This window comes from Buceros rhinoceros, unplaced genomic scaffold (genome assembly GCF_000710305.1).
Source record: "Buceros rhinoceros silvestris isolate BGI_N320 unplaced genomic scaffold, ASM71030v1 scaffold6599, whole genome shotgun sequence".
In the NCBI taxonomy this organism is placed as follows: Eukaryota; Metazoa; Chordata; class Aves; order Bucerotiformes; family Bucerotidae; genus Buceros; species Buceros rhinoceros.
The window spans coordinates 41,602-64,210 of NW_010433224.1; the positions used below are offsets into that span (position 1 = coordinate 41,602).

The following is a 22,609-nucleotide window of genomic DNA, read 5'->3' on the forward strand; positions in this document are numbered from 1 at the left end:
TGTTTTGGAGTAGAAGTTTTCAATGTTGGGCATAGTGGTGGGTCACTGGGGAGGCAGTGGGCCACAATGTGTAACACCCCCCTGGACATCTCAGCTGTAGGAGATAATGAAGCTGGTAACAGTAGTTTTCAGAGGATCATGGAATGCTTTGGGTAGGAATGGACCTTCCAAGCTCACCCAGTCCAACCCCCTGCAGGGAGCAGGGACATCTGCAACTAGAGCAGGTTGAGCAGAGCCCCAACACCCAACCTGACCTCCAATGGTGCCAGGGATGGGGCTTCTCCCACCTCTTGGGGCAACCTGGGCCAGGGTCTCCCCACCCTCAGCAGAAACAGTTTCTCCCTTCTCTCTCTCGTCTCAATCTCCCTCTCCCAGTGTCACCCATCACCCCTTGTCCTGTCCCAACAGCCCTTGCTCAAAAGCCCCTCCCCAGCTTTCTCAGAGGCCCCTTGAAGCACTCAAAGGCTGCACTAAGGTCTCCCTGGAGCCTTCTCTGCTCCAGGCTGAACACCCCCAGCTCTCTCCCCTGTGCTCCCAGCAGAGGGGTTCCACCCTCGGGTCATTCCTGTGGCCTCCTCTGGCCCCGCTCCAGCAGGTCCCTGTCTGTGCTGTGCTGAGGAGCCCAGAGCTGGACCCAGCACTGCAGGGGGGTCTCCCCGGAGCGGAGCGGAGGAGCAAGATCGACCTGCTGCCCAGGTTGCTGGGGAGGAGGCCCACATGCAGTTGGCTTCTGGGTTTCAGTATGATCATTGGGGTCCTCAAGCAGCAAGGGAGTGGAGGAGATGCACAGGCTGTATCCAGCCCTCTGCACTGCTCTGAGGTTCGGAGAAGCTGGTCTGCAGATGTGGTTTGGGACTCAGAGAACTTTCAGAAACTGGTGGGCCTTTAATCATCACCTGTCTGAGCATGAGATGAGCCAGCGCCAGTGGCTTTTGATGAGTGGGTGCCTTGTGCTGGGTTGGGCAGTGGTTGGGAGTTGCTGGACCACCAAAGGCATCCCACTGCACTTTTGGACAGGGTGAATAAAACTCGGGGAATCTGAGCTGTTGGAACTGCGGACATGTCTTCTAGGGTTGGATTTGTCACAGTCTGTCAGCAATGTAATGCTTGTTAAAATGCCAGCTTTTAGAAAATAGTGGAAGAAATGAGGGGAATTGAGTTTAAGTATTTGGTTCTTTTACCATTTAAACTACTAACTTCTTATCCTGGGTCCTGTTACTTTATTTCTTAGGGGTTGTATCTTCTCCCGATCATAAACACTTCTAAAAATTAAAGGAAGAGCTGACTTGCTCTAGCAAAGCGAGGGCAGTAACATGCACAGCTGGGTTATTTCTTGGAGAAGATCCATCCCTTGGTTTAATGTGTTGTATAAGGTTTTGACTGCATCCTGTAGACTTCTGTAGTCCCATTTAGGTTGCTGAAGTGAATTGGCTGAGTTCTCAGCTCAGAGAGTGTCACAGTCTTCAGCCAAACCCTTTAACACCCCTCAAGGTGAAGTGTCCAGGAAGGAGCCTTAATTGGCTTTCTTGTCCTTATTTGGCTTACAAAGTATTTTATTCAGTTAAATGTAAAAAATAGAATTCCGAATTAAGGAGCATTAGCATGTGGCATGTTGCAGTGTTACAATCCTCTGGACTTCTGGCCCTCTTTTGGTTGCTTAGACCTCTCCTCTGCCATAGCATGGACTAGTTTACCCACTATCTGTTGAAATTGCACCCTAAAAATAGGAGTAAAATATCTATGTGTTGGAGAGAGCTGGAACCCAGGAGGTGCCCACTGCTGGGACCATCTGAGGACTGGCCATGGTGGGAAGGTCTCTGCCAGGAGAAGATTGGGGCTGGGAGGACCATGTGTGGGAGGTGGGGAAGGGGTTCGTGGGAGGGTGTCACATCCCGTTAAGAGATGAGTCAATTTGCAGCTCTAATTAAACCCAGGCCATGTGCTGAGGGGAAAGGAGGTGGTGAGGGAGCAGGAGCGCAGACACAATGTGAGGGGTGGAGTATCTTCTGCTAGCCATGAGTCAGAGGAACCAGGGGGAGATGGCAGAGGAGCCAGAGATGGGCTGAAGGAGAAGACTTGCGGAAGGAAACACAAGAAAAGCAATCAAACACACATGAACAAAGCACGGGAACAGCCCGTGTTGAGACAGTTGTTCAAATGCTGCAAGGCCAAGAGGCTAAAATCTGTGGGGATACAGGGAGAGGATCAGCCTGTGGTGTGAGGATGATGATGAGGGCTTGCTTGGCCAGATGGTGACCAGGGGACACCAAAAGGAGGGTAACATGATAGCATGTTGTCTTCCTTTAGCACTGTTTCCTTAACAAACGAGGAGTCGATTCAGTAAGAAAGATGTGGCGTTGGGTGAGTTACCTCTTCAGAGGTCACTTGGTCCATATTTTCTGGCTTGTCTGTGAAGAAACTTCTCCTCCTGCAGCTGGAAAAAGCTTGTCCTTACTCTGTCTCTCTTCGGTTCCAGGTGCAAAGTAGGTCAACCAACATGAGTGGCCTTGGGGACAGCTCAACAGATCCTGCCAACCCTGACTCTCGGAAGAGGAAAGGCTCGCCCTGTGACACAGCCCAGAGGTACGTGCGCCATTCCCGATCTGTCCCCTGCCACGGCTACTTTGTCATTCTCACTGTGTCGCTCCATCCCGTCTGCTCGAGCAGATGGAGCTGGGTTTCAGCAGCTCGGAAACGTTCACACTTCCCACTAGAACTTCGCTTTGCTTTTAGCAGTGGCTGCAGTGGAAGATGGAGCACGATGGAAACACAGCTCCCCATCTGCTCTGCTTGTTGATAGGTGGCAAATGATGATTAGGGGCTCGTTATCATAGTTAATGTATTGATTTTATAAACAGAGAGTGCTCAGAGCATCAGGGAAGCTTTCTTGGGGTTACTTTGGGGCAGATACCTCTGTGAGGTTTGTGGATCACCCCAACCTTTTCACACCAGATTCCCAAGAAATCCGTGGTTTTGTATTATTCAGAAAATCCAGTGGAGACCTTCGTGCTCCATGACGAGATCATGAAACAAAAAGTATTTCTGTCTGGAATATCTTCGTGTCTGGGTGCTGGCGCAGGCTGCTTCAAAGCTCAGCTCATTTTGCTTATGGCTGAGCCTTCCTGTCCCGGTTTCCTTGCCACCTAATTTAGGCTAAGAAGTCCTGAGTAGAGGCAGTGGTGATCTCCTTCCACAGAATTTTCCAGGCTCCTCGCAAATCCTGCATGTCTTTTCCCATGGCAATGCTGTAATCGAGAAATATTTCCCCTTTCTGGCAGAGTCATTTGACTCTTGCTGCTGTTTCCGGGCTGGTCTCGGAGCTGGTCCTTACCCCAGAGATGAGCGTGTGGTGAAGCCATTCATCCTCGAGTCCCCCCTGACAGAGCCATGGATAGTGAGGTGGGCTTGGACACCTCTTCTTGAAGGAGCTGCTTTCCAAGTGAATGAGCATGCACCTGGCTTTGCTCCATCTGGTCTGCCTTTGGAAAGCAGATCACTTATGCTTGGTCTCCTAACACTTAAGCACCCCAAGAAAGTCATCGACACCAGGTGTCTTTCAAAATATATAGGACAAGGAGTGAAACATAAGCTTCTGGATGAAAGATTCTCCTTCCTTGTCCAGGCTCAATGAATTTTTACATCCACAAAGCACCTACAAGATTTTTAGAAGGGTTTAATCAAATCCTTCTTCTTGGGTTGGTCATCCAACCCTGACCACTGGAGCTGAAGTGTGATACCAAACTCCAGAAGAGAAAACTTCATCAGTGCCATGACTTCCTTCTTTCAGACCGTCTCCTAACTCATAAACATGACAGGGAGGTACCTCATCCCCCTGCCTAGGCTGGTCAGAGTCCTCCGTAACATACTACAGAAGGAAGTGAACTTCAGAACTCCTCTGTTAAAACCTGGAAGGTTTAACTGTTGCTTGTGATGATACTTGGGAGTCATAAAGAACAGCCACTGCTGTCATATTCTCATGATGCTTTTATGTAAGGAAAATTGGCCAATTCTCCCTCCTACAACTCGAAAGTTGCCACAGCAACAGCGACATTAAGGGTTTTCATGAAATGAGCTCACCCACAACAGAGAGGTTTTTTTTCTCTCTCCCCTCTGTTCTTGGTTTTTGGTTTGCAGGAAGAGCTGGGAATTAATTTGTCCTTAACTCAAAATACTCACTCGGCTCCTTCAAGAAGCATTTGCCTGCCTGTTGCCGGGCAGCACCAGTGCTGGTGTCACCGATACCTGGACAAAAAGAGGCCGAGGTCCACAGCTGGACCCAGCACTTCCACAGCAGATGGACATCCAACCTCCCTCTGAGAAGCTGATTTTACTACCTGTGACCCCCTAGTAGCTGTCAGCAGCTGCTTGCCAGGGAAGTGAGGGCTCTTACACCTACCCAAACCCACTGTGGAGGACTTTCTGGGTCACACCACGTGTCTCCCATGGAAAATCTCACTCATGGACTTCACAGGACGAGTGGCCCAGGCAGAAGCATAGTCTGTGTTCTCCACACCTGCAGCTGGCCTTGCCTTCACTTCTTCCCTTTCTTTCTTGATTCTGTTGAGTTAAAGGAGGGCGGGTCATTCCTGTTGCTTCTCTGGGCATCATGATGCCTGGAGAGACACAAGCAGAAGGAGCAGAGAGGTAACCGGGAGGGAACTTGGGAGGCAAGGGGCGGTTCATTATGGAGTCTCATCCCTGTGGTCGTCAGATATTTTCATGTGAGAGCAAGTTTAAGCAGCAGCAGAATGCCCAAGAGACCACGCCTGTCTGTCACACCTCCATATTGAGCTAATAAAGTGAAATGAGGCAAAAATAAAGAAACCTCTCTGCAGCCCACTTGAGGTGCTCCTTAACAGGGGGGCTGGTGTCTCTGCAAAGTTATCAAGGTATGTTCATGCTCCAGCTAGGTTGCATGCTCTGCAGATACAATAAACCAAAGCTCTTCTGGAAGCCTTCAGCTGTTAGCAGAGCTTGTTTCTTCACCACGCAGCACCATGCAATGCCATCTGTGGTGGGACACAAACCTCCTACCAAGCCAGGCTTTTTGGATTCAGCTTTTGTAACCAGTATTTCCTCAGCTTCGCCATGAGCGGTTGGGCCTCTTAGAGGCCAGGAACATCTCACCATGCCCACAGGCATCTCAGCAGGCTCTTGGAGCCTAGCAAGTATTAGAAGCTTTCAGGGCTGGGTGTCCTGGGGAGGTTATGAGAAAACATGCAGTGGCTTATTGAAAACCAGACTGCTAAAAGGCATTGCAGGCAGTGTAGAGCCATGTTGGGTGTCGGGAGGTGTCCTCATTTCCTCCTGTGTTTGATGAAGAGGAAGGTATTTAGGGAAAGTTTGTCTCTGGGTGTCTCTACCAGTTTGTTGGGTGTAACATCTTTGGTAAAGGAACATGTTACAGTGCTCAAGGTGACTTCAATAATGTCGTAGCATGTAAATAATACATCTTCAACTCCCAGAATTTATGACTAGTTGATGGGAGAGCGTTGGGCTTCCACAGTGTCTGTGAGCTAAAAGAAAAGCTGGTTATGCTGGGACCAAAATGTTGATCTCATGAATATTTTTCATTTTTGTCCTGTCACTGTTGATTCTGATTTTCACTTTGGTGGATGTTGTATGAATTTGGGAGTAAACTTGGCAACAGCTGGAATAGTGACTGTAGAAAAATAAGAGGCTGTATATAACTGTTTTGGAGTATTTTTGATATAACTATTTTTGAGAGGAAGACAGAGTCCTGACTCTTAGAGCTCTGGTTTTGTTGAGGGTGTCTGGCTGGCCCTACATATCTTCCTTGGCATTAATTTGGATTATATGCATAAAAAATAGACAAAAGCCTGAATGAACTCCCCAGTATTTTGGCGTAATGTGGATTATAGTGTGTTTGCCACTCCAGCCAATGTTCTGGGGTTCTTGTCCAGTTCCCAGGTTGATGAGACTGAGCAGTGGGGAAGAGTCATTAACGTGATTTTCCATTTTTTCCCCTTCTCTAACAGCAATGAAAAGCGGCGACGGGAACAGGAGAACAAATATTTAGAGGAGCTGGCGGAGCTGCTGTCTGCAAACATCGGGGACATCGACACTCTGAGTGTCAAACCCGACAAATGCAAGATCCTGAAAAAAACGGTTGATCAGATCCAGCAGATGAAGAGGTTGGAGCAAGGTAAGGCGGCAGCCTCCTGCCTTAACCTGTTGGGAACCTTCAGAGTAAGAGTTGTTGCACTTGAAACACTAAATTGCAGAGAATAGTCATGGCAATTCATGAAAACTCATGACACAATCCTCCCATTTCCAGTAGTTTTCCTTTTCCCACTTTTATGGAAGCAGGAATATGGAATGTTATGCTTTGGCCTCGCTGCTTGGCTTGTGTGAGATGCCACCTTTGTTTCTGGGGCAAGATGTCACTTTACTCTGCTTCTCATAGGATCACAGAATGGTTCGGGTTGGAAAAGACCTTTAAGCTTCCTTGAGTCCCCCCGTTCCCCCAGCACTGGCAGGTCCCCACTAACCCCTGTCCCTCAGTGCCACCTCCACACGTCTGGGAAACCCCTCCAGGGATGGGGACTCCACCACTGCCCTGGGCAGCCTGGCACAGCCCTGCACAACCCCAACAGGGAACAAATGGTTCCTCAGGGACAACCGCAACCTCCCCTGGAACAACTAGAGGCCAGTTCCTCTTGTCCTGTCACTTGTTCCTGGGGAGAAGAGACCGACCCCCACCTGGCTCCAACCTCCTGTCAGGGAGTTGTGCAGAGCCAGAAGGTCTCCCCTGAGCCTCCTTTTCTTCAGGCTTAACCTCTGCCCAGGTCCCTCAGCTGCTCCTCAGCGTACTTGTGCTCCAGACCCTGCCCCAGCTTTGTTGCCCTTGTCTGGACACACTCCAAATGATTTATCCTGAAATTATTCCTTAGATTAAAATAATCCGAGGTGCTTGTTTCACTGCCAGGATCAGTCCCATTAAGGACTTATCAGCAATACTGCTGTTAACCGTGGGCAGAAACCCCATTTTATGGCAGGGTGAGGTGAAGGACAGAGAGCTCTGCCATGCGCTGTGCAAGACTTGGTGAAGAACCATGTACCCTTGTCAGGTCTGTTCTCCCAACCACAAAGATTAGAGGGGGCATTAATCCACCTCCTGCCTGTGAACACAGGCGCTGTAACCGGTGAACAGTGAAGAGGTGCTTGAAAAGCCATATATAGGTTAAAATTCACCCTGACTGTCCCAAAGGGCTCAAGCAATGCACAGGAGAAGGGGTGAGGTGTGCTGAGGAGGGAGTGGGACCTGTTCAGGTCCTTGCAACATCAGCATGCCTCCTGGAACTGCTGTGGGTGGGCTTCAACTTGCTCTGCATCACGCCTGCGAAGGACTGCCCATCTCACACGCTCAGATGCTTCATCCTTTGTGCAAACGCTTTGTCCTTCGTGCCCAACGTGAATCCTGCTCAGTGTTGGTGCTGAGAGCACATCATCCGTCAAGCGTTGCCTTTGCCAGAGCTCCCATTGCACGCTCCGAGTGGAGCCGTGTTGCCTGATAACAGATGTTATAATTTTTCCCAAACCAGGGCTGGGGGCTGGGTGCACACGTACAGGCATCCCATAGAACCATAACCTGGTTTGGGTGGGAAGGGACCTTCCAAGCTCACCCAGTCCAACCCCCTGCAGGGAGCAGGGACCTCTGCAACTAGAGCAGGTTGAGCAGAGCCCCAAGGGACAACCTGACCTCCAGTGCTGCCAGGGATGGGGCTTGGCCCAACTCTCGGTGCAACCTGGGCCAGGGTCGCCCCACCCTCAGCAGAAACAGTTTCTCCCTTCTCTCTCATCTCCATCTCCCTCTCCCAGCGTCACCCATCACCCCTTGTCCTGTCCCAACAAACCAGCCATTGCAGTAGGACCTCCCAGCTCACTATTTTAGGCACTGAATTTTGGGGCAAGCACGGTGGCAAAGCATTCGGCTCACGTTGCCTGGGCTTCCCGCTGAACCAGGACAACTGCTTTTACATTTCATTCACGTTGTGCCCAGGCTCTGAAAGGAGTTTGGTAGTGGGTGAGTACGCCCAGGTTCCTGTTCGCTGCCGTTTCACTGTTCGTTAGTTTTCTTGACATTGCGCAGCAGGGCTGAACATTAACTAGGACTTTAAGCACTACTTACAAATATTATGCCCTGAGCTTTGCTCTCTATTGCCGACTTATCTATTGCAGTGCCAAATAAGCAAAGAAAAGAAATTTCACCTATGTTTGTTCTAAGCAAACTTGCTTGTGAGAGCATTTCACATGAGGAGGCAGGAACAATATGACAAAAAAGCGGAATATTTGTGATAGATGTTAGATGCATTTCCCTGCCTGTGTCCTTCCTCCTCCTCTCTGTTTCATGTCCATAAAGCTAATTAATATTTGCTAACTATCGAGGATGTGGTTTTGTTGCTAAAGTGGTGCGAGTGCGAACAGTGACATCAGCTTCAGTGTGTGGTCATGCTCTGTTAGCAAACTCACCCAGAGATATGATTTCATGTCACAGAATGATGCTGGGGAGTTTGGACCTCTACAGTGATGAGTTACAGCAGGCTCAGGATGTCCCAATAAACTAGAAATTCCAGGAGATGATGCTGTTCAGCCCAATAATAAGCAAAACCCTTAAGCACTGGAGAAAGTATGTTATACCTTGTGGCAGACCAATGAAAAAACAGCCGACGTCCTGTTATTAATTTAATTAATAATGTGCCAGGCGCTGAGCTGCGGAGCTTGGAAAGGGGCAGGTGGCAACGCTGGGGAAGCGGGGACATCCTGGGGGTGCTGCCAGCCCTGGAGGTTTGGAGGTCACATCCCACCAGCTCTCCCCACCCCTGCAGCTCCACCACGGGTTGTCCTCGGTGTTAACCCGCCAGCAGAAGCTCGCAGATGGATCTCATGCAGGGGCTGAGCCCTCCCTCCCATTGCCCTGCCTGCTGGGCTGCTATTTTAAGTATGAAGCAAATGCTTTTAGAAAAGATTCCTGGGTCTGGACACCTTCCAATGTTAGTAATGTACAGTTGGCAGAACACGCGATTTGCGGCTGTGGCAGCAACCTGAAATTCATCTGCCAAGACAGCAATAAATGCAGCGGAGGAAGAGGCCAGACAGTTAATTTTTCAGCCTTTTTCTGTCCTGCAAAAGTTTTTTTGATTTTTTTCGAGTGGGGTTGTTTTAGTGTCGGAGCCCTGAACTGTGTGCAGTCACCCACCAGAGAAGGAGGAGAAAAGGCCATCAATGTTTCCTGGGTGACATGGAGGTCAGCAAGGAGAAGATCTCTCTGAGCATCCTGCCTGGGCTCCACAGGACAGCAGTCCAGCCGTGTGGACCTCCCTCCCCTTTGCCTTCAGACTGGCAGCGTGCCCAGTACACGGATGCCCGAGGCTCTCTCTCTGCTGCAGAACCTTGATGTGAGATGGAGCTGATGTCCATCCATCATGTGGGGGTGAGCTCGCCCAGGGTTGTTTGAATTCAAAGCAGCACTGCTGCATCACAACCCGACAGACAGAGGCAAGCTGGAGAGCTTCGCTGCTCAACCTGGGTCTCTCTTTGGCTTGTAGTGTTAGCAAAGGTGGTGTGAAGCTGTAGGAGAAGCCATCAGGGCTGCGTGGTAGAACTGTGATGGAGTCAGGAGGCTGCAGGATGGGGAGGAGGCTCAGTTGCCGTCAGGAAGGTGGCCAGTGTGTTGCTGCAAATGTAAAAATAGGTCATCTTGGTCATACGGGGGAGTACAAAGACGAGCACTGATAGTGGAAAAGCTGCATTGATGCCCTGACCACCACTTGTTTTGTTCCTTTTCTGTAAAATGACATAATACTTGATGCCTGCCTATGGAGGTGAGGGTTACCCCTGCCCAAGGAGAGGCAGAGCCTCAATGTTCTATGTCTCTGTGATGGCAAGCAGGCTCTGGAAAGGTATTGCCTTTTTTTTTCCCTCTGGATGATTTTTTTAATTAAACCCCTCGGTTTTGGGAGGGGGATAACCTTTGGTTTATGGACGGGGTGATGAGCAGTGTGCAGAGAGCTGACAGACGTGGGAGCTGGCAGAGGAGTCATTCATCTCCCTCGTAGAGCTCCCCATGTCCTTTTTAAGATGAAGCCACCAAGCCTTTTCCCAAAAGCCCTCTCCATGGATATGCTGCTTAATTTCCTCCCAGAGCAGGAGTATGAGCACAGCACCTCAATAGAATAAATCAAATAATATTCAGCTTTTCATTACGCTGCCTACAAACTGAAACAGCCGCAGAGGGTTGCCCTTGAAACACCTCCTGAGGCACTGCAAGTGACTCTATCACCACTGACGTCCAAGGGACCTCCTGGCCCCTGTCCTTCCTGCATTTGCTCATCGCCACTCGCTGGTGGTCGCTCCCGCTGTGCCGCCATATGTTTGGCTTCTGTGGTCATCGATACACAGAACCAGCAGCTACCTGGTCCAGGAGCAGACGCTACACAGCTCTCGGCCCCGCCAGGATGCATGGGGTGATGCTCGTGAGCTTCTGGTCCTGCGAGGTCCAAAAGCCCCAGCAGATTTACTCCATAGCTGCCAAAAGAAACTATTTATTCTGTATTTGCTGAAGCCTGTTTTTTGGGGGATGGAGGTGCTGAATTTATTCTTGGACATGTAAGGAAAAAAGAAGTTCAGCCCTTCATTAACGCAGTTTTGTTCTGTAATGAAGCTGCGGAACAGTGCCCTGATTTTGGAATGTTTTAAAAGGGCACCAGCTGAGGAATTACCTTCTTGCCCAAATGTTCCTCTGTTAATCTGCAGAGATGACCTGGGGTCTTTGGGCAGGGAGGGGTAAAATGCTTTTTCTTGAGCTTTCAATAATTGTCAGGGGTTTAGGAATAAGAGCATTTCAGTCTCTTCTCAGACTACACAAAAATTCCACACCTTGTTCTGCTGCAAGGAGGTGTTCTCTCTCAGGTCCAACAAAACCATGGAGCAGTTGTGTCCTCCTGACATTTTTTTATTTGTTTTTTTTTACCCCCTGAAGTGTAGCCATAACAAGACAGGCTCCATCAGACACGTTTGTGCTCCTTTGTCACTAGGGCACAGCAACCCAAAAAGAAGAGCACCCGTCATTTAAGACCACCCCCCATTGGAAGCGAAGTAATTAAGTAAGTGAAGTGTATGAAATAATTATTGATTTTGGCTGCTCTGTTGCATCCAATCAGTGGGCTCTCGGTGCCTTTCCTTTAATTAAGTTTCCCTGCTGTCTTGTCATATGCTTAGATTTGGCCGTGAATTTATTTTGTGATATACGTGTCCAGCTTCTAGCGCAGAGAGGTCCTGGGACCTCAGTGGGGCACGCGGAAGCTTCTTCAGAACAAATGCTGAGTTTCTGCTCTGGGGAATGCCAACACGTGGGGAGCTTTAAAAAGAGGACAAAAAGCCTTGTCTTTGAGTTTAATCATGGTTAGAAAATGGTGAAGTGGTGGCCTGGGAAGAGGCTTGTCCCACAGCCTGCGAGAGTGGCGTGAGGTTTTGTGAGGAGGAGACCTCGTCCTCGGGCACTGAGTCAAGAGCCCCTTGTTGTCCCAGCAGCTGAGTGATGTGGTACGTTATTAAAGATCATAAAATTACTCCCATAAAACCACAAAGCGAGTAATGGCATGCAGTGTGTGGAAGTGAGTTGCAGAGCCGCAGCCTCTTGGCGAGCTTTATCCCAAAGCAGAGGAACCCACTGCAGAGCAATTAAAGGCTTTCAGCTGGTTTCTTCTGCCCAGGTCCAGCCTCCCACATTACCCTCAGTCTGCAGGGTTTTGTGTCTGCAGCCCCTGAGGATGGAGCTCTACATGGACCTTCATTAGCTTTGAGGAGTTATCCAGCCCAAGTCCATGTTACTGAGGCTGCAGAGGAACTGGGTATCTCTAGTGCAGGAGTGGAAGAAGCCTTTGGGACCTTCTCCCTTGCTTGGCCTTGGTTTGCCACAATAATGTAGTTAAAGTCTTTGAGCATTTGGGTTTTTTCTGTTTAGGATTCTCCTGAATTGTCTGCAGATCCTTCTTTTACCAACTCCAATTCGAACACAGCTTTCTGTATGTGTATGGAATCCCAGGCAGTATCTTCAGTTTCTGATTAAAATTCTCAGATCCTCGGAGCTGCTGCCTCCACAGCACCGAGAGAAAGTACCTTCTGCACAATGTGCTCTGCCTTGTTTATACTTGCATTATTGCTTGCATTTTCTATTTTCCTTCCAGCTCTTCCCTCTCCCCATACTATTGTCCAGTATCTTCTTGAAGAAGTCTAACGTCTTACTTGGCGCAGTCCATCTCCCTGTCCATCTGGAACCACCTCATTTCCGTAAAGCTTATTTCCGTTTCTGGTATTGGTAGTGTTGAATAAAAGGGCTCAAAGCAGGGTCAGCTGTGGGATCAACCCAGTTGCTGAGGGCTTTACCCAGTTGGGCTTTGGAAGCCCCCAAAGATGGAGAAGAACAATTGCTCTGGGCAACCCACTCCAAGGTTTGGCTGGCCTCATGGTGAACAAGATTTTCCTCCTAGCCCACCTGAACATCTCTGGCTTCATTAGCTTCTCATCTTCTCACCATGCATCGCTGTGAAGAGCCAGGATCCATCACCTCCATATCTTCTTGTAGGCATGGGCAGGCTGCTGTCAGGTGCCCCAAAACCATTTCTTCTCCAGGCTGACCAAACCCCTTCCCTTGGCCTCTGGTCTCGGGATCAGTGCTCCAGCCCTGGCAGTCTTGGTGGCCTCCACTGCCTTGCACTGGGGTCCTGAAACCAGACACAGTATGCGGTGGTCACCTAGACGTGGTGTCCAGGCTGGCCACGAAGATGGAGCAGTTTGCTTCCTGACAGGAGCCAGTGGCCGCTTTACCAAGTACAGGTTGCCATCAGGAGAGCCAAGGGGGTGAGAGGTCCCAGGGTCTCTGGAATTTGGGCATGTCTTGCTGCATTCCCCCATCACATCTGATCTTCCTCAGTGGCCTGGAGAGCTGCCCGAGGTGGGTGTAGCTGCCAGGAGGGCAGGGTGACTGCACACTGTCACTGCTGCCTTTCCACCTTGCGTGCAGCAACTGAGATAAACTATTACATTCAAAGAACTCAAGTGCAGCTTTTATGCGGTGAGTCAACACAGAGGTCCTTTGGTGGACCCCAAAGAGGGCACTTTCACGCAACAAAACAAGTTGTAGTTTTTGCATATTCAGAGAAGAGATGGAAACCTTGGAAAACCATTAAAGCACAGGCCCGAGAAATAGCCTGAGCTCCAAACATCCCAGCTTTCAGGGTAGGCAACATATTACAAACAAGTTTAGGTCCAACATTTGAGGTTTGACTGAAGAACAAAAACAAGCAGCCGAATGGCATCTGAGGAGCAATCTGAGTGGAAATGTCTCCTGGAAATGGAGTAAATGAAAACCGCTTGAAGGGGTTTACATTAATTAAAGGATTTTTTTTAAATTAATTAATGAAAACCACAGTAAGGTTTGTGTCCAATCTAAAATTAGATTGGAATCTCTTCAGGCTACAACTGTCAGCCTGGTGCTGTGGTCTCCTCTTTAAACGCATTGACTTTATCAGAGTTGTCCTGGTTTGGTTTGCTTCAAGGGAGGTCAGGAAAGGGGAGCTTTGCTTTTCCCTTCGAGCAGCGTTTTGCAGATCTGGGTTCCTCCGCCTTCCTCCCCGAGGTCGGGAAGGACCTTCTCAACCAGCAGCCTCTTTGCAGGTGCTGGGGAGGAAAACTCTTCCTTCATCCCAAATCTGGTGGTTGGATTAACCCTGGTGGAGCTGCTCGTGCTGCTGGAGGGAGGGATGCACGCTGATTTCAGCCTGTCTTGGCAGCCAGTTTTACTCCATATGTTAGAGAGCTATAGAGAAACACCCAAACACTGGAGGCCAGATTAGACATCAGCAGAGAGGGGGAATTCCTCCTTGGCTTCAGTGGGTGCCTACTGAAGGCCCTCAAGCGTGAGGCTGTTCCAGGGTAAACAGGACTGACAGATCAAGTCCTTTCAACTGTTTAACTTCATCCTTCCAGGAATGCTGCTGAGATCCTGAAGAGGATGAAACCACCTGCCTGTTCTCAGTGGGAAGGAGTTTCAGGTCATTTCTGTGCCCTTTCATTGGGGTTATTCTTCCTTCTGTTGGGCACTTACTGCCCTTCCCTCATCTATTTTTATGAAGCTGTTGCTCTTGTTCTCCACCTGTGCTTGACTTGTCCCACAAACCAAGCTCTCCTAGGATCTTGCTGTCAGACAGTTATACCTTTCCTTTAATCAACCCAAGAGCTCTTTTCTGGACTTCTTCCAACTGAACTTCATTTTTCTTGAGTGAGCTGGTCCGTTTTTCTTACCCTATCTCACCAGTAGCATTAAGTTGTTGCTGGTACCACCCCTGGTATGCTGGAGGTAACGGTCATTGAGTCTCCTTTTACCACCTCCATCAAGCCATCCCCAACTTCAAGCCACACCTCATGTTCTTGGTTGATGAATGTGTGGCCTTCAAGTTGTAGAAAATGGGAGAAATTTGCGCAGGTTAGTACAGCAGTTGGGTAATTTTTCTACCATTTGTTCCTCTTCCACACGAATGGGTTAACCCACCCTAGAGTTGGTGCAGATTTTCTCCCTGCATGACTGCCTTACCTCAGGTGCCAGAGGAGCGCCACTGGTGACCCTTCCTCATCCTGATGAAACCCTTTTATTCTCAAAATTGAGTTTCATGGAGCTGCTTGTGAGTCTCTCTTAGATCTTGGTGCTATTCAACATCCCCATGGATGTGGAAGGACATACAAAATTGTTGCTAGTCCAGTACAGGATGGGCATACCGGACTGCTGGATGATGGTATCCTGGGAAATGGTGCTCTTTGAGATCTGGAGATCCTGGAAGCGAAGCCAGTCAATGCGAACCTGGGATGTGCTGAAAAGCAAGGTGGGCTTCTCTTGAGTGGTGGTACATGTGCATGAAGTTGATGGGACAAAACCGGAGGTCAGGCATGGCATCAGCGCTGGAAGGAGATTGCAAAATCCAGAGAAGGCAGAGAGGAGAGCCACCGAAATGGGCCAGGGGCTGAAGGAAATGTTTTGCAACTTGGAAGATTGAAGAGCTCTGTTGAGTGTATCCAGGGGCAAAAAAAAAAAACAGGAGTGAGGACGTGATGATGACACTATCAATACTAACAAGAACAGAAAATGCTAGCTACGAAAGAGGGGTTTAAATCCACCATAACGGAGGAAGACTCAAAGCTGAAGCCAGGCAAAACCAAATCAGGGCTCAGGCCCAGAGTGACAGCTGGGAGGGCGGTTGCTTTGGGAACCAGCTGCCATGGGAAGTGGTGGATTGCGTCAGGTTTTCACCAAACAGAAGCTCAAGGCTTGTGGTGGTGGAAGAGGGTGAGCTTTGATGGCTCTATGATATTCAGGAAGTCAGACTGGCCAATCTAGTGATCTCTCCTGGCCTTCATCTCCACAAATCAGAACACTTGATTTTGAAAAGCACCTCAGGAGCCGGGAGAGCCCTTGCTTTGCTTCCTGAGCATCCGTGTGGATCCCCTGCCCAACACTCCACCCTGTGCCCTGCCCAGCGTTAAAACCTCCCCGTTACCAGAGTCATTAATCGCACCTCGCGCACAAGGGGTGAGGAGCTTGTCGTGGCAGGTTCGGGGGCTGTCACGCCTTCCTCTTCTCCGCAGTTTGGTTTCACTGTGAAAGGCTAACGGGGTCCAGCCCTGCCCACGCTCTCTGCAGCTGTTGGTGAAATCTCTCTCCGTATGCTCTGGAACCTGTTTTATATCAGAGATTGATTTCAGATACAGACTCCCCCAGGTCAGCACTATAAAAATCTCTGCCTGTGCAGCCACACCAGGGAGCATCCTCTGCGTATGTTTGTTTTATGGAGCCCTTCCACCTACAAAGCATGTCAATAAAATTCTCATCCCTGCTCTGACAGTTTTCATCTCTCTGGCAGCTTAAATATAGACCAAGGGGAAGGGGAGGCTGCTAAGAATCGCACAGACCCCTCCAAACGGTGCCTTTATTTTAACAAGTGAACATTTGGTTACTGCGTCCTCCAGCTTTTAAACATCTCACACTGTCAAGAACTAATAAATCCTTTAGCACCTTGCTGTAAGAAGAGGATCTGATAGGATGTAACAGGAGTGTGGATCATGCAGAGAGTCATAAACCACCTGTAGAAATCTCTCCTCCTCTTGCCTTCTGCTCTGCTGGATTCACTTTTTTTCCCCCCCCTTTTTTCTTTTTTTTTTTCCTCCTTGATTCAGTCTCATTTTTAAGAGAGGCAGGAAAGAAGGAGGAAAAAAAAAAAACCCTTTCTTGAAAGCCCTTTCCCTGGCCTTACCCTTGGCAGAGATGGACAAAATCTATTTTAATATTCTTCTTCCCTGGGATGGCACCTCCACAGGATTTTGCCTCCTCTGAGCTTGTCCTCCCTCTGCTCTGGTCCCCGCTTTGTTTCTTTTGTGATCAGAAGGAGATTCATCCATCCCGTGAACTGGCATCCCTTTGGATGTAGGGCAATGGGGGTCTGTCCCACCTCTCTTCTAGCAGCCACGAGGGAGGTATTTCATCTGAGTGTCCTGTGCAAGAGAGGGGGTTGGGAGGACAGCTCACCCCAGCACATCTCTGCAAGTGCCTGCCCCAATTACTGACCCATCAGGGTGCCCGGCGGTACCGAAAAAGCAAGACATAACACAATAACCTTCTTTCTTATGGAAAAAAAAACCCAAATGTGGATCCAGCTGGGCAAGTCCTTCCATTTTCATTTCAGATTTTCCCCTGAACACACTTTTACAGACCTTAATCCTCCTAATGCTCCTGTGAGCAGAGGAAATAAAGGGAGATTTGTACAAGGCAATAACAACTTTGGTAATGCTGAGCGGTGTGGCTGGGCAAAGCAAACAAACTTGCTGGGACACGAGCCTGAGAGATGCCGAAGTGGTCTCGCTCCCTCGGGGGCCACCATTCCTGGTGCCCAGCTGCCAAGCATCCTCACCTGGCTTCTTCTGCTTCCCCTGAGCCCCATGATTTCATCACAGGGTGTTTGGTGGCGCTTAAAGCCTCACCAGCACCTTGGGTAGAGAGCCAAGGACAGCACTGGGATGGTGTTTCTCACCCTTCCTTCTGACCTTGCTATTTAGGAAGTCCGTCTTTCAAGAACTGTTTTCGTTAATCAGTTAAGCTGCTGGACTCAGCTAATTCCCCCTGAAAATATTTAAGTCCCTGTTACAAGGAGTGGGATTGCTGAACACTGGAGTGGTGGATCAGGTTCTGCAGGCTGATGTTTGCCCTGGGTCTGGTGCAGCTGCTGCACAGAGACAATGAATTAGAATCACAGAATTGTTTAGGTTGGAAAAGTCCTTTAACCTCCTCAAGTCCCACCATTCCCCCAGCACTGCCAGGTCCCCACTAACCCCTGTCCCTCAGCTGGGATGGGGACTCCACCACTGCCTTGGGCAGCCTGGGACAGGCCTACACAACCCCAATGGGGAGGAAATTGTTCCTCTGGGACCTCAACCTCCCCTGCAACAACTGGAGGCCATTTCCTCTTGTCCTGCTGCTTGTTCCTGGGGAGAAGAAACCTATCCCCACCTGTCTCCAACCTCCTGTCAGGGAGTTGTGCAGAGCCAGAAAGTCTCCCCTGAGCCTCCTTTTCTCCAGGCTCAACCCCTGCCCAGGTCCCTCAGCTGCTCCTCAGCGCACTTGTGCTCCAGACCCTGCCCCAGCTTCATCACCCTTGTCTGGACACACTCCAGCCCCTCAATGTCCTTCTGGGAGTGAGGGATCGATACTGAACCCAGCATTCGAGGGGTGGCCTCCCCAGTGCCCAGTACAGGGGGACAATCTCTGCCCTGGTCCTGCTATTACATGTGTGGACCATTTCTTATGGGAGCAAGGAATAGTTTAGACCATCCCAAATTCTTGAATTAATGGGTATGGGCCTTAAAAAAGTAGTTGCACGTGGCTGTACCTTGGATCTAGGTGCAGAACCCCATTGCATGACTGTCTGCGGTATTTCCTGGGGGAAAATTCATGATGGACACAGCCACGTTCCTTATTCTTCCAGGCCCTCGCCTGCTTCGGGGGAGGGAGTACCCAAGAGCCGTGCCTCTGGGCACCCACTGGGAACATCCAGCACTTGGCGCTGTACCCACAGTGCTGCGGGTGATGATTGCACTGGAGGAATTGAAGTTCATTTTGGAGGTGAGGTCCTCCTGAGCAGGCTCTGTGCAGATCGACAAGAAAGCAGTCTTTAGCTGTGTGGCTTGACCTTTCTTCTCCAGGTGGCTTCCCAGACCATGTGGCTCTATCTTCTCTTGGTGGTCCCATATCACACAGCTCCACTTTCCCTTGGTAGCTTCTCATACCACACAGTTCCTCCTCTGAGTGGCTTCCCATATCATGTGGCTCTGCTTTCTCTAGGTAGCTTCCTGTACCGCATGGCTTGCTCCTGCCCCTCCAGGAGCATCTCATGGGCTGGAGCTTCCCTTACTGACCACACTGATATGCACGTGTTACAGCCACCTTTTGGTTCATTCACCCTGCACCACGATGTCTGCCTTTGCTTCCGACAGGTCCCTTTGGGGTAGCAGAAAAAGCAAGTCGATGCCCTCAAGGGCCGCAGATTGACAGCTCTCCCTTTGCAGCCGAGGAGAGACAGATGGGAGGCACGAGAAAGTCGGGTTTGGAGGAGCGGGGCTGGGAGGCGGGGGGGCTGCTGCTCTGTGCATGGGAAGCGTCAGCTCCCCCCTCACCGTGCTCGAGCTTTGCATTGTCTGCACGCTTTGGCAGGCGTCTCCTCGCCGGTGCCACTCACATATTTGACGTGCTTGTGCAACTTGAGCATCAAGCTGGTGTAGCGGTTGCCACCAGTGAATTTTTAATAGTAACTTCTCGTGGACTTTCACACGCAGCCTTCAAGCTGCTACATCGTGAGAAAAGGCAGGCTAATTCTTTGCAAAATTAATTAAGTTGGATCATTAAGACGGTGTCATGATGTATTTGATGCTTGGAGGAGGAGAGCGAAGGCTGTGCCGGGGCTGAATTAAAGCTGGGGAGGGGAGGAACTCGTAGCCCTTTCTCATCTCTGCAGATTTGGCTGTGCAGAGTTGACACAGTTTAAATTCTTTGCATTTGAGATAAAAGTTTTTTTCTCCCTTTATTCCTTCCCCCAGCAAGATGGAGATGTTCTACCTGCTTGATCTCAGCGTCGACTATAAAAAAGTCTCAGCTCCTTATGCCTGTTCCCTCCTGTCAGCATTCAGTGCTCATTAATTTTGCATTCACTCAGCACCGTATAATTTTCCATGACATTGTTCAGACAACCAGCCTTTTTTACTTAAGACATCTCGACACCATTAATGCTTAACTCTAAAAAGTGGGAAGACAGGAAGAAATACCCTTTTCCTTCGGTTTTAGCAGCAGCCTTCTTTGCTCTGTGCTCTCCGCCATTGCAGAAGGATTTCATCAGAAGCAGGAAAATAGAGTTTTCCTTATAAACTTTGCCCAAGAAAGTGATGTTTGCTGGTCAGAGGAAGCACCAGTGTCTTGGTTCTTAATCTGTCCTCCTGGTGCTGTCATACACTGACAGTGCATGATGCTCTTTGCCTTGGGGCCTGGACAGATGTGCTCTTGCACATCTGGAGTCCTTCAGGGGAGAACCACCAGCTGGTGGACCACCATGGTGTGTGAAAGCAGCATTGGCTGCAGCTAATGCTGGTGGCTTTTGGGTTGTGAGCATTCATGTGGTGTGTAACGGTGTCTCAGCTCAGAAGAGGTCAATGAACTTCTTAATTGGCTCCAGCGCGATCTGCAGAAATGGGTGTGGTTATGTGTTGGGTTTCTTCAGCTGGAAAATGGGAGTGTTAATGGGGAGTTGTATCTAGGCTTGTGTCACGTCCATCCTCCCTGAGGTCCTCGCTTGGAGGGATGTCCCAGCGTGCCATTCAGCTGAGTGGGTTGGTTAGGATGAGGGCAATTTATAGTAGGGGTCAAATGGGTTCAAACATGGCTGTTGATTTACTTGAGTTGTACAGTCTTGAGGAGCTTGGTCATGCCTGTTGCTAGGTAGATACATGCTTTAAAAACGAAGAAAGAAGTCCTAAAAAAAACCCAACAAAATCACTGCCCTCAAAATCCTTATTCTGTGTTTGGGAAAAGAGGGGAAATAACAGTTGGAGGAGCAGCCAGAACTGGGGAGCAGCTCATAGCCACGTGGAAGGTTAATACTGCTAAAGTTTGGGGTCACTAGGCTGAAGATGTGGTACAGAGTTGGGTTGTTGCCTACCAGGAGAGTCCGTCTCCTGGGGTTGGTTTTAGATGTGGTGGAGGGGGCCGTAACCCTCCTGCTGACATAAAGTGCCATCAGCTCCATGGGGTAAATTGCACTGAAGCATCGTGGGATGTTGTCCAGGGTTGGAAATGTCATTGTTGAAGGGGTTTTGGGGTGAGTGGAAGGCTAAGTCAAGCTGCTGTGTTAATTCAAACCCTGGGCTGTTGCATCTTTTCCTTTAAAAGGTACTTGAAATCACTCATCTTGATATAAACACACTGTCCCACTTGCAGATCTGCGCTGGTGGATGAATAACGGCATGATTTCATCCTTTTAGAATTCCAGTTTTATCTTTTCCATCATTGGATTGACTGATGCAACTGGAGTGGCCACCAGCTTGTCCTCCATCCTCACCATGGGCCCGTTTTACACACCCCAAGGGCTTATTTTCCTCCCTTGGTCTCATGCCTGGCAAGATGAGTCCTCCCAATACATGCCTTTGCATGTACCTTGGTTCAATAAAGGTTCAGGATGTGTCTGAAGAACCACCTGGGGCTGGGTTGGTGAGGACATTCTTCAGGATGGGCTGAGGCGAGCACTGCGTTGTCAGCTCTGGAGGTGCATGGGTTATTTTTTCCAGGACCAATGTTGGAGTTGGGTGATGAAGTCAGGAGTTCAGCTCTCACTGGAAAAGAGAGAAAAAGAGAGAGAACAAAACCTGGTTGGCTGCTGGTTGTGGAGGAGGACCAGGGGATAACAACACCCCCAAAACACCCCAAAAATAAGACTCTATCTTAGAATGGATCAGGTGAACCTGCTTTAAAAATGCCTTTATCTCTGCTTCAGCTGTAAGGGAAGCGTGAGGCAAGTAGCTCAGGTGGAAACATCTTCATCCTGTGCTCTCACCCCGGTGACCCACGCAGTGTTGCGGCACATGGATGGGGAGCACCCTGGGGCTTGTCACCAGTCACAGTGGGTGGTGTAAAGCAGGCGAGCGCAAGGCTCTGAAGGAGCCATGCTGAGTTCTGAAAGCCAAGATCTGCTCTTCTGTTCCTCGCGCTGGTATTTGCAAGCTCTGAATCTCACAGATTGTATTTTTCCACAGTTTTTTAAATTCATAGATCAGATAATTTCCTTCCTCCTACTAGAATAAAAAGTTACACAACCGAAGAGCTGCTGATTTCCATACAGTGTTTGGAGGAATCTGGTATTTGTGGAAGTGAAGAAGGGAGGACTCTGCGCTGGGTTTTCTGCATCTCCCTCTGTGCGAATATGCTGACATTGAATAGGGGGGCGTTGGGCAGATCTCAGCTTCCACAGCTTGAAGTCTGGATTGGAGCACCTCCAAAAAAGCCGTTGTTGTTCTGGTCCAAGCATGTGCCCTGTAGGACCATCTTACTTGGAAATTGGCTTCATCCCCCTGTTGAGGTTGGATTTTCCCCTACACATTGATTGCTAATGATGGGGAGGAGAGCACTCGGACTTGTTGGGACTTGAGAAAAGATTTAAGGTAAGCTCAGGACCTTGGATCAGGCCTCTAGCAGCATCCAGTGATGCTCAGAGGCTTTCCCCCAGCATGTCCATAACCTGGCAGATGGCCCTAGACGTGCCTTCCTCTTCGGGTACCATCAGAAAAACATGAAAGAATTCCCATTTTTATGGTCTAGATGCCCTCACCTGCTGATTTCCTGTTGTCCTTTTCTCCTCTCGTGACATTTTGAAACCAATTTTCTCATGCCCCACTGGAGGTGCACTCGGTGCACACCTTCTGCCATGGACTTTACTTTTAGGGCAGGTTTTTTTTCCTCCTGTTGTGTTTACTGGACTGATGAACCTCATAGTAGGCACAGCTTTCTGTCAAACTCTTGATCCATGGGTGCACCAAGTCTGTTCCATCTGATTTTAATTAACTGAAGATCAAAGCACCTCTTTAGGGAAATTATAGATGTGGATTTTTTTGTCTCACTCATCTTTCAAAAAGCAGATAGTGCAGATCCTGGCTGAGGTCCGGGGGGTTTGGCTGGCACGGCCCCTGGGGAGCTGCAGAGCTGTGCAGTATGGGAGAGAGATGGGGAGCTGTCTTACTTGGTGCTCCATCGTGTTTTCCAGGCATCACATCAACTTCTCCATCTTGCCCTGCTCTGGCATACTGGGTACACACCAGGGTACCCACTATGCTCTGGGAAAGGCTGTAGGTCCTCCTCAGTCAGGCTTGAGACCTCGAATCCTGGGTTCAGTTTGGGGCCCTCACTGCCAGGACATTGAGGGGCTGGAGCGTGTCCAGAGCAGGGCAGCGGAGCTGGGGCAGGGGCTGGAGCACAATGTGCTGAGGAGCGGCTGAGGGACCTGGCGGG

The 22,609-nt window shown here is 49.5% G+C and overlaps 1 protein-coding gene across 1 annotated transcript in view; it reads left to right on the top strand.

Annotated features, from left to right (window-relative positions):
• Positions 1-2,497: 2,497 nt before the first annotated feature.
• NCOA1 (nuclear receptor coactivator 1) overlaps positions 2,498-22,609 on the top strand; it is a gene marked incomplete at its 3' end in the record, with an annotated part of 55,542 nt that continues 35,430 nt past the window's right edge. Inside the window, exons 1-2 of the mRNA XM_010144033.1 lie at positions 2,498-2,583; positions 6,000-6,166. Of these exons, the coding sequence (XP_010142335.1) occupies positions 2,498-2,583; positions 6,000-6,166 (253 nt within the window). The remainder of the gene's footprint in view (positions 2,584-5,999; positions 6,167-22,609) is intronic.